General features: G+C 43.4%; 1 protein-coding gene across 5 annotated transcripts in view; it reads left to right on the forward strand.

The window, feature by feature from the left end:
• The window catches only part of RPS6KA5 (ribosomal protein S6 kinase A5), a 126,285-nt gene that overhangs the window by 43,605 nt on the left and 67,285 nt on the right, over positions 1-15,395 (forward strand). For 4 of the 5 annotated variants that reach the window (XM_037130404.2, XM_053666092.1, XM_037130403.2 and 1 more), the window contains one exon: positions 8,332-8,550. In XM_037130404.2, the coding sequence (XP_036986299.2) occupies positions 8,332-8,550 (219 nt within the window). Of the gene's footprint in view, positions 1-8,331; positions 8,551-15,395 lie in introns of those variants that run through there. The other variant, XM_053666095.1, reaches the window with a different exon arrangement.

Consider the following 15,395-nt stretch of genomic DNA (forward strand, 5'->3'; position numbering starts at 1 on the left):
GTCTCAGCACAGTTGTTACTCAGTAAGGAGTGTAGCCTCAGTTCACCAGGGCCGGGCAGCCCACATTGCTGCGTCGTGGTGCTGTCTGTGAGTGAGGAGTCCAAGAGGGAACAGTGCCTCATTCTCGGCTGGCTATCAGTTACTTCCCCCGCTGCCCACAAGAAAATCGGACCCTTCTGGTGCTGATTCCCAGGTGGGTGGGTTTGTATTTGTTCTAGGACCCCATACCCCTCCTATGGACTCTCCTGTGAGACTGGGAGTTTTACCTGCCGCTGCAAACCACATAGGTTTTGAGCTTTATTTCCCCGCGCTGGAACCCTGGGCTGTGTGGTCTGTCTTGCTCCCCAGTTGTTTCTCCTGGTTTATGCACACATAAACAACTTGGTCCACCAGCTGTCCCCTCACCGGCCCCAGTCCTCCAGCCGCTGCCTCGCCTCACATCCTCTCTGCCCGGCTTCCCATCACTATCCCTCCTACTAGTCTGAATGGATGTTTCTTCTTCTAGTAGATGTTTCCTTGGTCGTCAGACTTCCATACAGTTCAGTTTTCTGGCAGTTCTAGTTATGTTTTGTTTTTAAATTTGTTGTTGTCTTTCTTTTGCTTGTGCGAGGGGGCACAGTGTGTCTACCTACACCTCCATCTTGGCCGGAAGTCACAACACTGATTCTTGAGTTCAGATGAGTCTTTAGAAATTCCAGGTTTTGGTCAGTTTTACCACTGAACTCTATGTGTTCATTGTGTGCTGGGAATATTTAAATGAAGCTGCTTCTCTAAGAGTCCTTTCGGTGATGGAAGTTTTACCAGAGCTCGATGTCTGCTGTCCCCAGCATTACCGACCATGTACATGTGTCTGGCCTATTAATAATACCAGCTTCCAAGGGCAGGACAGTGAAATTGAGAGTTCCAGGGGTGTATTTCTTGTTTGGTTTCGTTTCTGACACTGACGTCTTGCGGGGGAGGAAGTTGTACAGGGGAAGAGGGAGCGGCGGACAGGTGAATTGATTGTCAGTGACCAGGACATATCGCATGTGGAAAGATAGCAATCTTCCCCCAAGCTGTATTATATGTGAGAAAGGAATGTGGCCAGGCACTATAATTAGTTCTCACATAGTTGTGGCAGATGAGAGAGCAGGGGCCATATATAGATGTCACTATGTTAAGATATTTTCCTGTCCTAGAATGGGGGCAGCTAAGTTCCTGAGTTCACTTTAGCCAGGGAATATTGCCAGGAATCAGATTTAGTCCACAAATTAAGGGGAATTGCTTTGTGAAAGCTCATCATTCCTTCCCTGAAGGAAAGAATCAGCTGGCAGTAGCTCTGTACCTTGAATCTGCCTTGCTGGTTTCTTCAGCTTTGTACCAAATTGTCAGCTGAGAAAAGGGTATTTGGCTGTGGATTTATGGAGCTGTTTCTTTGCTCTTTTCCTGATTGCTGGCTTGTTTGTTCATTTTTTTGTTTATGCGTTCAACATCGAGTTTCCATAATGTGCCAGCTTCAGAGTTACTTATCAGTGATACAAAGTGAGTAAAATCAATCGCCATTATTTTCTGCATTGTACAGTCCAGTGGAAGTTAGACAATGAAGCAACCATACAGATAAATGAAAACTAATGTTTCTGATCATTTCTATGACACAGAATGCCTGGTGTTAGAGGGGCATAAAATTAGAGGGCTCGTACTGGTCCGGGAAGTCAGGAAAGGCCGGGTGCCTGAGGAGTGAGCCCAGCGAGACGGCAGGAGGGTGGAGAGGGGTAGGTAGAAGCCGGAGAGTTTAGGTTATGTTAGGGGTTCTCTTTAAGAGCAGTGGGAAATTAGTGTTTTGAGCAGGAAGGGTTACATCTTTATCAGCAATTTGGATGACAGCAGAAAAGGTACGTTTACCAGATGGAGGGGAAGGCCAGCTGAGAGGTGTAGCTAGTGTGGTTGATGCCAGGTCACCCTTTAACAAGATTTCAGTTATCCGGAAGGATGAGGGGCGCATCTCAGCAGTGATGAATGTGGTGCTTTCGTTAGTGGAAACTCCTGTGACGTGATTGGTACTTTAGGCTAATCAAAAGATGTTGGTTAAAATGAAAATTATTTTAAAAGGATGTATATATAAATATATGAGGTCTGTACAGAAAGTATCCCACCACGTACTATGGCAAATAGAGGCATTTATTGAAGAAGATACAGGAAACATTGTACGTAGGACAATGACGTCTCAGTCTCTTCAAAGAGGGCACCTTGGGACCTCACCCAGTTCTTCCAACTGCAGCGTGTTTTCCTTCTGCTCTGGGAGCACAAGCCGCTTTGAAGTGTTTTTGCCACACTTTCATATGCGCTGCACTCATTGCATCGTCCGAAAGCCTCCTGAATCATCCAGGTGGTTTCTGTGGAGGAATGTTCAAGCCTAACACAAAATTTGATGCCAATTATTGCTTCACTCGTTGAGTCATTTTTGAATGCAGTGACCACACAGTACACACACTCACTCAACGACATCTACCAGCCCCACTGATTAGCACAGTGAGGTTGTCGTTGTTCATGCATGTGCATTCCGGTCCCCTCTCCTTGGCTGCCAGGTTACATCCATGTTGTGTAAATCGTTCTCGTTATATTAACACTGGCTGGGCTTTTTCTGGAAAGACCTCATATATTTTGAACATCCTACTTTTTACTTAAAATGTGTAAATACATACTCACTCGCCAGTCTTTGGGTGTAGGCACAAAACTCTATCTTTGAAAATAGGTTCTTAAACAATGGTTTATCTTGCATAAACCACATTTGCAATGCATCGGCTAGAATTGTTTTGGATTCTTTAAAGTGCAGTGCAGACACATTTGAATCATCTAAGTATAAAATCCTTTTAGATTTTCATAATTTCCCCTCTAGCCTTTTATAGTAGTTTCACCCACACCTCATTTTTCAGCAGTTCTTTTGAAGCGTCTTGTTTTTATCTACTTCCAAAGCATCCAACCTCGTTTTTCTCTTTCACGTTCACATTTACATGGTAGTGTGAGACTTAAATTGTAGTAAGAACACCACACACGACAGGCATGAACAGGTAGGGCAGTGAGTGTCAGTGACTGGCGAAGGCAGACGGCTGCACTGCACGGGGCACACGGCCCTGGGAGCCAGCGACCGGCGTTCAGTGTGTGCTCGTGCGGGTTACAGAGGGGGTGACAGTTAGGGCTGGGCGTTGTCTAAGTGGAAGTCACCAAGAGAGTTTCTGCCTCTCTTTTCTTTTTCAAAAAAAGCAATAATTCAAGTACTATAGTTTCTGCTACAAGCTCTGTATCAACCCAAAGTGGGGCATGGCTTGTAGGCAGGTTGTACAATGTGTACAGTTTTAAGCAGTGTCAAGACTTGGAGTGACAGGAAGCAGTGACCCCACAGTGGCGAGCCAGTCAGCCCCCAGGGAGGGCCGCGTGTTCTGGGTGAGCGCTATAATGAAGAAAGTCAGCCAGAGGCCTTCTAGAACAATGGTTTATCTTTTTCCTCCAGAATAATGTATGTAAGCATATACAAATTTTGCATGCATTTAATTTATGGCATAGTAAATTGATTGCTTTTACAGACCATAAAAATATCTCTCCAAATTAATCTTATTATTTTAATGCAAAGATTACAAATAACTTCCTAAAATGTATTGGTGAATTCAAATTTGGCAAATAAAATAAGGAGATTAGTTTAATTATGCTCAAAATAAACTTGAGTGAGAGGGTTGCTTTTGAATAGGAGTCCGCATTTTGAAAAGCAAACTGACAGCTGCTCTAAGGAACTAGACACTTTCCCCCGACACCGTTGAGTCCACTTCACATTCTTCCCTTTGGCATCTGGCCATCGAGGTCGCCAGGAGCAAGATTTGTCGGCATCGTTCTGTGTCAGGTAGAGCAGAATTATGAGTCCACACTTCAGTTTGAACAGGAATAACCTTCGTAGGTGTCTGTCACTTCCCTGCAGCTTGTGCAGGTCCTTCTCCAGCTTCGGGGAAATGTGCGCAGTTGTCCCGTCCCAGTTCTCCCTTCCGAGTGGCTGCAGGGCTGCGAGAGCACAGGGTTTCCAGCAGCATCCAGGTGACATCTGCAGGGCTGAGCGCGGAAAGATTTGCCTCGTCCAAACAGGCACAGAGGTCTGTCAAGCTAAGTCGGGAATTAGTCCTGCTGCTCATTTATTTGTAGAATTTACTTTACCTCAGTCTCAAGATAAATAGCACTTCTACCTCGAGTTCAGTCAAGTTCTTCAAGGGCAGTCCTCCAGAAAACCAGTGAATTCCATCCCCTCTTTTGCTCACATTTCCGGACTGAGTATCTCATAAGGCCCTGGCTCTGGTGACATTTCATAAAATGCACAAGCCTTCTGTGAAGATTGCTAATGGGAGTATCGGAAGCCACTGCATGTTTTTATTTATTTATTTATTTATTTATTTATTTATTTATTTATTTATTTATTATAATAAATTTTATTTAGTTACTTTTCTTTTTTTTAATATTAAATTTTATTTAGTTACTTTTCAAGTACATTTTTTTTAATCTATTTCTCCCATCCCACCCCAACCCCCCACCCAGTCTCCCTCCCGCATTCCCCCCCCCAGTCCTCATCTCTGCATCCCTCATACTTGTTCCTCAAAATCCCTCCCCCTTTTTCCCCTTAAGTTCCCTTCCCTCTCCCCACTGCATGTTGATACAGAGATTAGAGTCATGTTAAAGTATGATGCTTAGTCTCTTTACCTAAGCAGCAAATGCACACATGTAGCCTAAATTCCATTTTAGGGTCAGGAAGTACTGGTTTTGATCTTTTTTGGCCAAAAGAGTTTTCACCATTGCTAGCCTTTGCAGCTCCCAAAGGATGCCTTCAGAACAGAATGTTTCAACGACATCAGCACACACATAACAAAAGATGCTTTCAAAACAGGAATTCTTCAACATCAGCGCGCACATAACAAAGGAAAGCCAGGCCTTGGCTGCACTAGAAGGCAGTCCATCCATTCACCCAGTTGCAACAAAAAGGAAATAATATTGCCATCAATTCCAGTGTCAGTGGCCCCTCTTAAAATATTGGAAAACATGTAGGTGAGCGTGTGGCGTAGGCCCCATTCAACAGGAGGTCTACTTCCTTTTGCCCTCTGTGCTAATCTGCAAATCAGCTGAACCAGGCCAGGGAGCGCAGCTCCTTCAGGGTCTGTCCAGAGGGAAAGCGTTTTCTTCCTGCTTTGCAGAGTGGTAAACAGCCTCCTGCTTCAGAAACAGGCTGTCTGGAGGCAGCTCTGTTTTCGTTAGGCAGCCTACTCATAATTAAGGTCCTGTTTGTCTCAAGTTATTTGTTGTTGGGAACATTGTAAGGCACTCCTTGAATTTTCTTGACATAGCTTCTATTGGCACTTGCCACATGTAGCTTTAGTTAATTATGGCAATTATAAAAGTATAAACAAAAGGTTTCTGAGTGTCATCCTGGTTTTTCCCTGCAATTTTCCCGGTGGATGGAAATAACCACACTGGCAGGAGATGTCCTCTTTAGCTCATATCATTGGAAAAGTAACGAATACCATCACACGGCGAGGAGGACGGCAGTTTATTATTTGACCAAACACTGTGTAATGTGCGGTAAGGATGATTTATTAGATGACCACGTGCAGTAGCTTTCTATGTTACCTCATTTATTTGGAGTTAAATACAACCTTTTTGAAAGTAATAGGAAAGAAATCAAAGAAAAATACTTACAAATTCACAGAGCCCATCAGTGGAACCTCTTGGTGATGAGGATTGATTCAAGGAATAAGGACATTCTGTGTAGATGAAATGACATAATCATGCTTTAAAATGTTTAAAACATTATATAGAAGCTAATATTCTTTTTTTGTAAGTCTGGAGGGTATAGAAGGAACAACAGATGAGTATTATAAAAAGGCCTTTTTCCCCTCGGTACAGGGAACATTTTCTAATATTTGAGTCCCCCATCAATAAAATGGGCTACTTTACAAAACTTTCTCCTCTTGGAAGTGGTAGCGCTGAGCCCATTGCACCCTGATGACGCCCAGCCTGGGTGGTGACTTCCGTTTGGCTCCTTATTCATTTGCCTCTGACTCATCCACTGCAGGAGGCAGTGGGAGCCCAGCTGGAGTGTGGGGCCCCAGTCGGGCTGAATGGACACGTGTGACCTTGGGCAAGCGACCTGCCTCTGCTCTACTTCAGTTTCCTTGTTGTGAAAGGGAGGCCACAGGAGTGCAATGAGTCGGTATAGCTCTGAAGTGCTGGGCAAGTGCTGGGTGTTGCGTGCCAGCACCTACTGGCGCCGTGGTCAACACCTGAGCCGAAGGGCGGACATGAATGCTGGGAAGAAGCTGAGCACCATCTTCCAGTGATGCTGGAGAAGGACGTTTTCCATTGGAGAGGGCAGATTGACGACAGGATTTCTGAGGGCCACCGCACTCTGGAGACTGGAATTAGGCTGGGCGTGTGTATAGGGAACACGGAAGCCCCCTACTTGTTGAGGACTTGACTTTCTCCTCAGTTTGTAAGCAGCTGCTTTGTGGAAGCTGAACACTTCATTGGAATGTTTTTTAACCTTCATTTGAATGTTTCTGAATAGATGAAGTTTTACATTTTTTATACTTCCAAGTTAAGTTGCTAGGATTGCATTTCGTTTTTTGGTTCACTTCTGCCTTACTAAAATCTCAATCTCTAATTATTTTATTTACAGTAAGATAAGACATACACATTTTGTGAACTTTTTCTGTATTCCAGAATGTGTTCATGGTGCTGCTTTTACTAAAATCCAGTGTATCTGATGTCTAGTATTCGTGAAGGATCATTTGTTTATTCACTGTGGTGACCGTGGCCTGCGTGTCACCCTGTTGCATTTGAATCAGTTCTGCCACTTCTTACCCAAGTTCTTGGGCCAGTTCCTTCTGAACCCACTTCCTCATCTGTAAAGTGGAATGACTGAATGGCCAGCACTGGCTGCTCTGAGAATTAAGTGAATCCACGTGTGGAGTACGTTCAGCACAGAGCCTGCGTAGACAAGTCCGCAGTAATGCTGGTTTTCCTCCTCCTCGGAAGTAGTCCAGTCACTCACCCAGCCACTGTGTGTCTCGTGTCTGTGCTAATCACTTCCCCAAGCCCAGGACTGCAGAACACACAGGGCACCAGAGCCCCTCCTCTAAAGTCTTTCATTCTAGTGATGGATCAGACGGAAAATACGGGCCGAATACTGGAGAGGTGTGGGCTGAGTGTGGAAGTACTGGTCTGGGTCAGAACTCTGACTCCAGAGTGGTCTGATTACAGGGTTAACTTCAAACAGGGGCTGGGCTTAACCATCCCAGGAGGTGTTTGCATTTTTTAAAAAGGAAAAGAACTTACACCTAGTGGGATGAAATGGGGACCTCCCTGTTCCTGCTCTCCCTCCTCCCGCCTCTTCCTGCCCTCTCCCCCCTTCTGTAAACAAATGCAGATGCCTGCTCTGCCCCAGAGGCACAGTGCTCACAGGGCCCTAGCTCTGCACAGAGGGTTTGCCCAGCAGGCCCCTGTTTAGGGAAAAGGTGGCAAGGTTGACCTAGTAAGCTGGGAATTACTGCCCAGAGATATAAAGGGGTTTCTGTCAGGATTGTAAATTTGAGTATCTCTCTTTTTTTAAAAATATTTTATTTATTTGTTTTTCGAGAGAGGGGAAGGCAAGGAGAAAGAGTGGGAGAGAAATATCAGTGTATGGTTGCCTCTCATGCGTCCCCTGCTGGAAACTGGCCTGCAACCCAGGCATGTGCCCTGACTGGGAATCGAACCGCGTACTCTGGTTTGCAGGCCTGCGCTCAATCCACTGAGCTACGCCAGCCAGGCCTAGTATCTCTTTTTTTTTTTTATGTTAGCTTAGATTGCTTTAGACTTTTAAAATAAATTTAGAGGGGTACTTGAGGTACTTATGCTTTATAAGTGTGTATGAGATTAAGAACTGTTTTTATTCCTTTACATCAATAGTAAACCCTAGAGGTTTTATCTGATGTCCAAAATGTCACAGCTGTTCCAGAATTGGAGTGTGGTGAATCGACCATAACAGCTAGTTTCCTACAGCTAAAAATATTGAAAGAATAACAGTAAGAGTGAAAGCATAACTTTGTCAGCAATGGTTAGGTATGTAAATACTGAGGGTTAGACTCGGAAACATGTTTGGAATAAAAATTGAAGAAATCTGTCAGAGAACTGTTTGAAACGGTACCAAGGACATTTTTTCATTCAAAAAGTGTTTGTGTGTGTGTGTGTGTGTGTGTGTGTGCGCGCGCGCGCGTTGTAATGTGCAACTTCCAATAAATTACCTTTCTGCTTATGTAGCAATTTAATTCTTTTTCTCTTTTTCAGCTTATGGCAAAGTATTTCTAGTCCGTAAAATTAGTGGCCACGATACCGGGAAGTTGTACGCCATGAAAGTATTGAAAAAGGCAACGATAGTGCAAAAGGCCAAAACCACGGAGCACACCAGGACGGAACGGCAGGTCCTGGAGCACATCCGGCAGTCGCCGTTTTTGGTGACGCTGCACTACGCCTTTCAGACAGAAACCAAGCTGCATCTCATCTTAGGTAAGTGCCAGCTGTCACCAGACTTTACAGAAACGCTTGGGGCGGGGAGGGTGAGTGGTAGTGCAGTCAAGGGTAACAGATTTTGAATTTAGAAGAAATGAATGTTCTAAGTTTCATGTTTCTCTTTGTGGCGGTATTCCCTAAACATCATGAATTACTCTGGATTTGGGACCATCCAGCCTGGAGAAATTTGTACTTGTATTTCACACTCTGTTATTAATCTTAAGAAACACTTGGGTCATCTGCTTCCATTCAGATGTAAGGAGCTGAATAGTGAAATGAGCCACAGTGTCTCCTTTTGGAGTTCTCCAGAATGTACTGGTTTGGACTGACAAAGGGACATTATGGAAATCTTCGATTGTCAAAAAGAAAAAAAGACTTCTTAGAGGTGTTTTGCCTTTTGGGCAAAAAACCCATGTACAATGGAGCTACTCAGTCACCCCTTCGATCGCTCCCATTTCTGCCCACAGACACTTTCTGAACCCTGTCCTTTCCCAGCTGGGCTTGGACTGCTGTCTAGGGACCTAGGAAATGTCCTCTGCACACACTGCTAGACTGCGTTGCAGAAAAGTTGCACCCTTTTCTGTTCCTACCAGAAATGGCAACATTTCCAGTATTGCCCTCTGCCGTCCTTGAATGTTTCATCTGTTTCAACTTTAGTCCCATTCTTGTGGTGACTTGCATTTATGTTTTCTGATCCTCTGTTTTCAAACTACCTGACAATTAGGTGTGATGGAACGCAGGCATTAGCTATTCCTGAGCACCTGCAGTGTGCCAGCGCCCCACTGGGTGCTATCCACAGTTCCACAGACGCTGCCAGATCTGCTCATTAGTGCTGTCAAAGGTTCTGGAAGCTGCAATTCTTGACGTTACATACATTGTGTGCACTTGAGAAGGAAGGTTGGAACTCAGGTCAGACTCATATCAAAGTATGACAAACAGTGCTCCCTGTATTCTTTGATTATTGATAGTACAAACCAGTTTTTAAATACATGTTTGGCTGTTTTATTGAATGCTCTCATTTTGGAAATTATACTTTTATTAATAATTCCTAAAGTTGCATTCACTTTCTGAGTCATGAAGTTACACTTACTTACGGTTTCATTTTGCAATGCTTACCAGTACCCAACAGTCCTAAATCCCTTCTACATGTGGGCTGTCGTCTCCTGCCCTGTCCGAGTCCCCACTCATATTGTCTCTGCCAGTCATTCCAGCAAGTGCGAATCGTGTGGCCCTTCACTTTGCATCCTGTGTGCCTCCGCCTGGCTGTGTTATTGACGCATTTCAAAATATGCATTCCTTAGGACTTGTAGGCTGTGGGGACAGAACATTTTGATACAATGATTGCAAACATTTGTAGCAGCAGAATCCTTCCCTTAAGTGAAAATAAAAGCATTAAAATGGAAAGCAAATAGAACTGAGCAGCTCTGCTGGAATCTGAGCTCAAGGGCACCACACCAAGCCCTGCCAGTTTATTTCTACTCCTCGCCCTGCCAGAGTTTCCAAGGAAGCCCTAGGAGGCCCCGAAGGCGGCCGAGAAACGCAGATCTTGTTCTCCCTCTGCAGCAAACCAGCTCATAGAAGTTCATGGCCAGCCTACCAGCCTGCAGCGGGCACAGCCAGGAGCAGCGAGGACCCAGACCCCCGGGCCCCGTGCCACCGCACCGCCGCGCTCCCCCTCTTTCCTGTTCTCTTACCATCACTGCACTTGATCTTTTTTATCGTTTACTGAAAAGTGTGCTTGTTGTAAAGAATGTTTCTAATTTAAAGGTAGATAAGTGAAATATTTTGTATTGATTTTTAAAAAGTAGACCTTTTTAGTTGTTGTCCTCCATTACTTGTGTTTTTTGTCAGGGACCCATCATAAACAAATACACCACAAAGTGAGAAAGCCCATTTCTTGCACCAGCCCAAGTCTAGAATGCGGACCGGACGCAGCGGTGCCACCGTAAACGAGGCAGTGCGTCCGGAAAGCAGGCCCTCCTCTCCGTGGATTTAATGTACTTTATTTTGTATTGACTTTATCAGAGTGACATTGGTTAATAGGTTTAATACAGTTTCTCTTTGTGCATGTTTATAGTTGTTATTTGACCTTAAAGACCAAAATTTTCAGAAATCTAGAGCGGGACTTGACCATACGCTGTTTTTGTGGTTCGGTCTTTTGTTTGCCGTGCTTAGAAGATACAGTAGGTCAGTTTTCCAAACATTGTGCTGTACACCTAGTCTTACTCAGTGTGTGAGGGCTGCCGTGACACATGGTCACAGACGGGTGGTTGGCACAACCTGGATGTAGTTCCTCACGGTCCTGGAGGCTGGAGGCCAGGAGCGAGGTGCCGTGAGGTTGGTTTCCTTTGAGGACACGGGAACAGCTCTGCTGCAGGCCTCTCTCCCCCACTTGCAGATGGCCCCCCTCGGGCCGCCCTTCCCTGCTGGTTTGCAGTGCATGGACACCCCTGGGGTTACTTCTGTTTTCCAAGTCCCCCCCCCCCAATCAGGGCCCACCCCGAGGGCCTCAGTTTTATCACTTAATCACCACTTTAAAGGCCTTGTCTCTAAATGTAGTCATACTTGAAGGTACCAGGGGTTAGGGCTTCGCTGTGTAAGTTTGGAGTGGGGGACACAATTCAGTCCATAACTATCTCTACAGGTTTGTTGATTACCTGACTTAATTCAATTTTTGTGTGCTGTTTGAAGTTAATAGCAAGAATTTGTACAGTGAGCTCTTCAGGGACCCAGCTACCCTTTTTATTGGATGAGTAAGTTAACTCTATAGGAGTTTTAGAAATATGGTATTTTTAAAAACTGTTTTATGTCTATAAAAGCATCTGTGTGCAAATAGAAGATGTAAGAAAATACCAGAGTAAGGAAAGGAAAACCTATCTTAACAACCTAGAGTTTGTTCACCTTGTTACATTTCCCTCGTTATTAATTAGTATGTGTCCATCTAGATCCTTTTGTGTTTGTGTCTGTGTGAGTGCATGTCTTACGAAAATGAGGTGGTCCTGTCCATATAATTGGTAACCAGATTTTTGACTTTTGTCAGTTAATGATGTCTGCCTTTTCCAGTTAACACATTGTCATTTGAAATACTCAATGGTACGAGTTTTTTATTGCTGGATAACAAACCACTCTAGAATGTGGTTGCCTAAACAGAGAGTTATTTTCTCATGATTCTGTGGGTTTGCTGGACAGAGCTCTGCTGGTTTTACCTGGACTCACGCACATGCTGGTCAACTGGAGAGTTGGCTGGGCTGGAAGGGCCGAGATGGCTTCCCTCTGGCATCTGACAGCGGGCGCTGGCGGTCAGCTGGGGCACCTCTCTTCGCCTCCACGTGGCCTCTCCCCCGCCAGTGTAGCAGTCAGCTTCTCCTCAGCACGGCGGTCTCGGGGCAGCTCGTGGGGACAGCCACCAGGGCAGAGGCAGAGGCTGCAGGTCTTCCCGAGGAACTCCGGAACTCCTGCAGCCCAGACTGAATGGGTGGGGAAATAGACTTCATTTCTTTGCACCTTTTTTAAAAACAGATTTTTAAAAATTGAGGTATAATTTACATACATCTTATTAGTTTCAAGTATACAACATGATTCGATATTTGAATGTATTGAAGTGTAGTTAACATCTGTCCTCATACGCAGCTACAGAATCTCATTGTTGGTGTTGTGATGAGAACATGAGGATTTACTCGCTCAGAACTTTCCAGTATGCACTGCAGCCACATCAGCCGCCGTCACTGTATCCATTATGTCCCTGTGATGTAACTGTCGTGTAACTGGAAATGTGCACCTTTTCACCCCCCTCACCTCTGGCAACCACTAGACTGTTCTCTGTACCTCTGAGCTTGTTTTTTTTTTTTTTTTTTAACTTTTTAGATTTCACACATAAGTGAGTCATATGGTATTGTCTTTTCTCTGATGTATTTCACTTAGCATAGTGCCCTGAGGCACATCCATGTTGTCACAGATGGTATAAGACTGCATTCTTTGTCCTACCAAGTATCATTCCCTTGTATAAATATGTACTACATTTTCCTTATCTGTTCATTCTTCAGTGGACACTTGGTGGTTTCTTGGCCGATCCACGATGTGCTATTTGGTGTGTGTGGGTTTTATTCGTCTCTGGATTTTGCTGAAAGTGTGGATCATGGAGGTGTGCAGTCATTCTTGCTGTTTTCTGAGCTATTTTGGAAGAAGGTGTGGAGACTCCATTCCAGGTTGCTATCAGGCTTCTCCTCGGGTCCTTGGCTCACTGGACATTTAACCAGGCTTGTGCCTTTAGGGTAAAATTTGCCTGATAGGCGCAGGCCTCTCAAAATGATAAGATTATTACAGAGTCAGTATTATCTTGACAGATGCTTACCTTTGACTTATGCCAGATAAGGAAGATAGCATTTCTATCTGAACTGAGTGTGTATGATTTTTTCCCTACAGTATGCTTCATTTCGTTGTGATTGCTTTTCCTTCGTTTATATGGGTTCTGCTCTCCTCCAAGTCGGGTCCGCAGCAGGGGACTAGATTTGGCCTTTGGGCAATAATTTATTGACCCCCCTCCTGTAAACCTATCTTATAAGTCACATTTTAAAAAGAATTCTATATTACTAGTATCTTTTTAATTATTAATTTTAATAATTTATGTCTGTTTTATGCTTTATTTTAATTTCTGTCCAACGGCATCATGTGACTTTCATGGGTTTTCTCCTTTATATATTTTTAGCCTTTCCAAATCTTCTAACATAGGAAATAGACCTCCTTTTATAACTTTTCTGTACTCTGCAAGGTTATACAAGAAATATAAAAATGTTTTCATGTCTTGTGTTTTCTTTAAAATTGTATTCATTTTAGCTAACAGTGGGAAGGAATTCCATGTGGGAAAAAGTCTGTAAAAAACAAATTTTTTTTGGTGTTCTCTGATCTCTGTTAGTGGTAATTTTGTCAAAACACCAGCTGATCTATGACTGTTTCAACTGTCAGATTAATCAGGAGAATTTATAAGATACTAAAGAGGCAAATTACAAAGGTTATTTATAAAGGTGATTCTGAGCAGTGCTCAGTAATGAATGCCACCGGCCTTATTGACAGTTCTCTCATCATGAGTCATCCTTTCAGGAAGTTAGAGATGCTTAAAATACTGAAGCTTCATTTTTGAATATTAATTCATCTCAGAATTTGCAAGGGTGATGATACTTGCTGAGACAGCAACAGAACGGTTCATGATACATTGCAGTCTGCTGTGCAGAGAGAGCAAAGCAGACAGCAACTTGGAGGCTCCTTTGCTTTGAAGTAAATATGACTAATTCACAACACTGATAAATTGTGCTTTAGCCAGAATTTGATAATGACTTTGATAAGCTGGAAGGCTTTCACAGGAGCTGCTGTTAGAGTGTTGAGCTAAAACCAAAAGGAAAAGTGAGATGGCTTTGGCATGACGTTAGAAATTACTTTCAGTTGTATATGGTGCATCATGTTAAGACTGTGCTTTAGATACAAGACAAGAAAAAGGAGCAATCAGCAGGGATTTAGGCAGTCTGGAGGAGGAAGAGTAGGTGGAAAGAAGAACCAGAAAGTGTGGAAATTAATGTATGTGAAGTATGTCTGAAGGAAGAGAAAAATATGTAGGAAAGAAAAATGAAAGACCACCAAGGAACTGTCCATGGTGGTGGGTGGAAGAGGGTTCCAAATCTGGGGGAACTGACAGGACTAATAATAGCAGGTTCTTTCTCAACAAAGCGAGTCCGTTCCACACTTCAGTGTGCTAATATTATGGCTTTTCAACAGCGATATTAGCGAGAATAGAAGAAATCATTGGAAATACAGGTGATTTTGAACAACTAATTTTATTTGAAGTATAAATCATTAAATAATGTGTACATAGTAATTTTGATTAAGAGCATATGCTGTTTACCCTAATGTTAATCCCAAAAGGTACAGTGTTTATAGTTTTATTGAGACAGAATTGATATGTAACATTATATTAATTCAAGGTATGAATACCTTGAATTAAATTTGATAATGACCTGATATATGTACCTACTGTGAAATATTACCATGATAAGTTTAGTTAACATCCATCACGTCACATTGTTATAGTTTTTTCCTTCTGATGAGAACTTTTAAAATCTTTCTTAGAAACTTTCAAATATACAATACAGTATAGTTAATGATAGCCCCATAAGATATTCTCAGAACTATAGGAGTAATTTTGTCTCTTAGGGAGTTGCTGGAATCCTGGAAATTTTTCAAAGATCTTCAGATTCTCAAGATTAATTTACTGTTTAAAAAAATTTTAACCAGGGAGTGAAGGGAAAGGGCCGTCAAGGAACATGTATAAAGGACCCATGGAGCCCTGGCTGGTGTGGCTCAGTGGATTGAGTGCCGAACTGCAAACCAAAAGTTCGCCAGTTTGATTCTGAGTCAGGGCACATGCCTGGGTTGCAGGCCAGATCCCTAGTCGGGGGCATGCGAGAGCCAACTAATCGATGCTTCTCTTCCTCTCTTTCTCCCTCCCTTCCTCCTGTCTAAAAATAAATTAATAAAATCTTAAAAAAAAAAAGGACCCATGGACAAAGCCAAAGGGGGGAAGGATTGAGGGTTGGGGGTGTGATGGTGGGAAAATGGGGACAACTGTACATGAACAAGGGTAAAAAATTAATAAAAGGACATGCAACCTGTAAAAAAAATCTACTAGTTAAAGCCTAATTCTCCTCCAATTTCTACCCATCCTCCTATACTCAGTGCAGAGACAGACAGACAGACACACACGCTTTGCTGTTCTGAATCCAAAATGAAATGTGACTGAGGGTAGACAACCCTGTAACAACAAAGCAAAATCTACTTGCTGTTAAATATCCATG

Source organism: Artibeus jamaicensis, unplaced genomic scaffold (assembly GCF_021234435.1).
Source record: "Artibeus jamaicensis isolate MK-2021 breed Jamaican fruit bat unplaced genomic scaffold, CSHL_Jam_final contig_444, whole genome shotgun sequence".
NCBI lineage: Eukaryota > Metazoa > Chordata > Mammalia > Chiroptera > Phyllostomidae > Artibeus > Artibeus jamaicensis.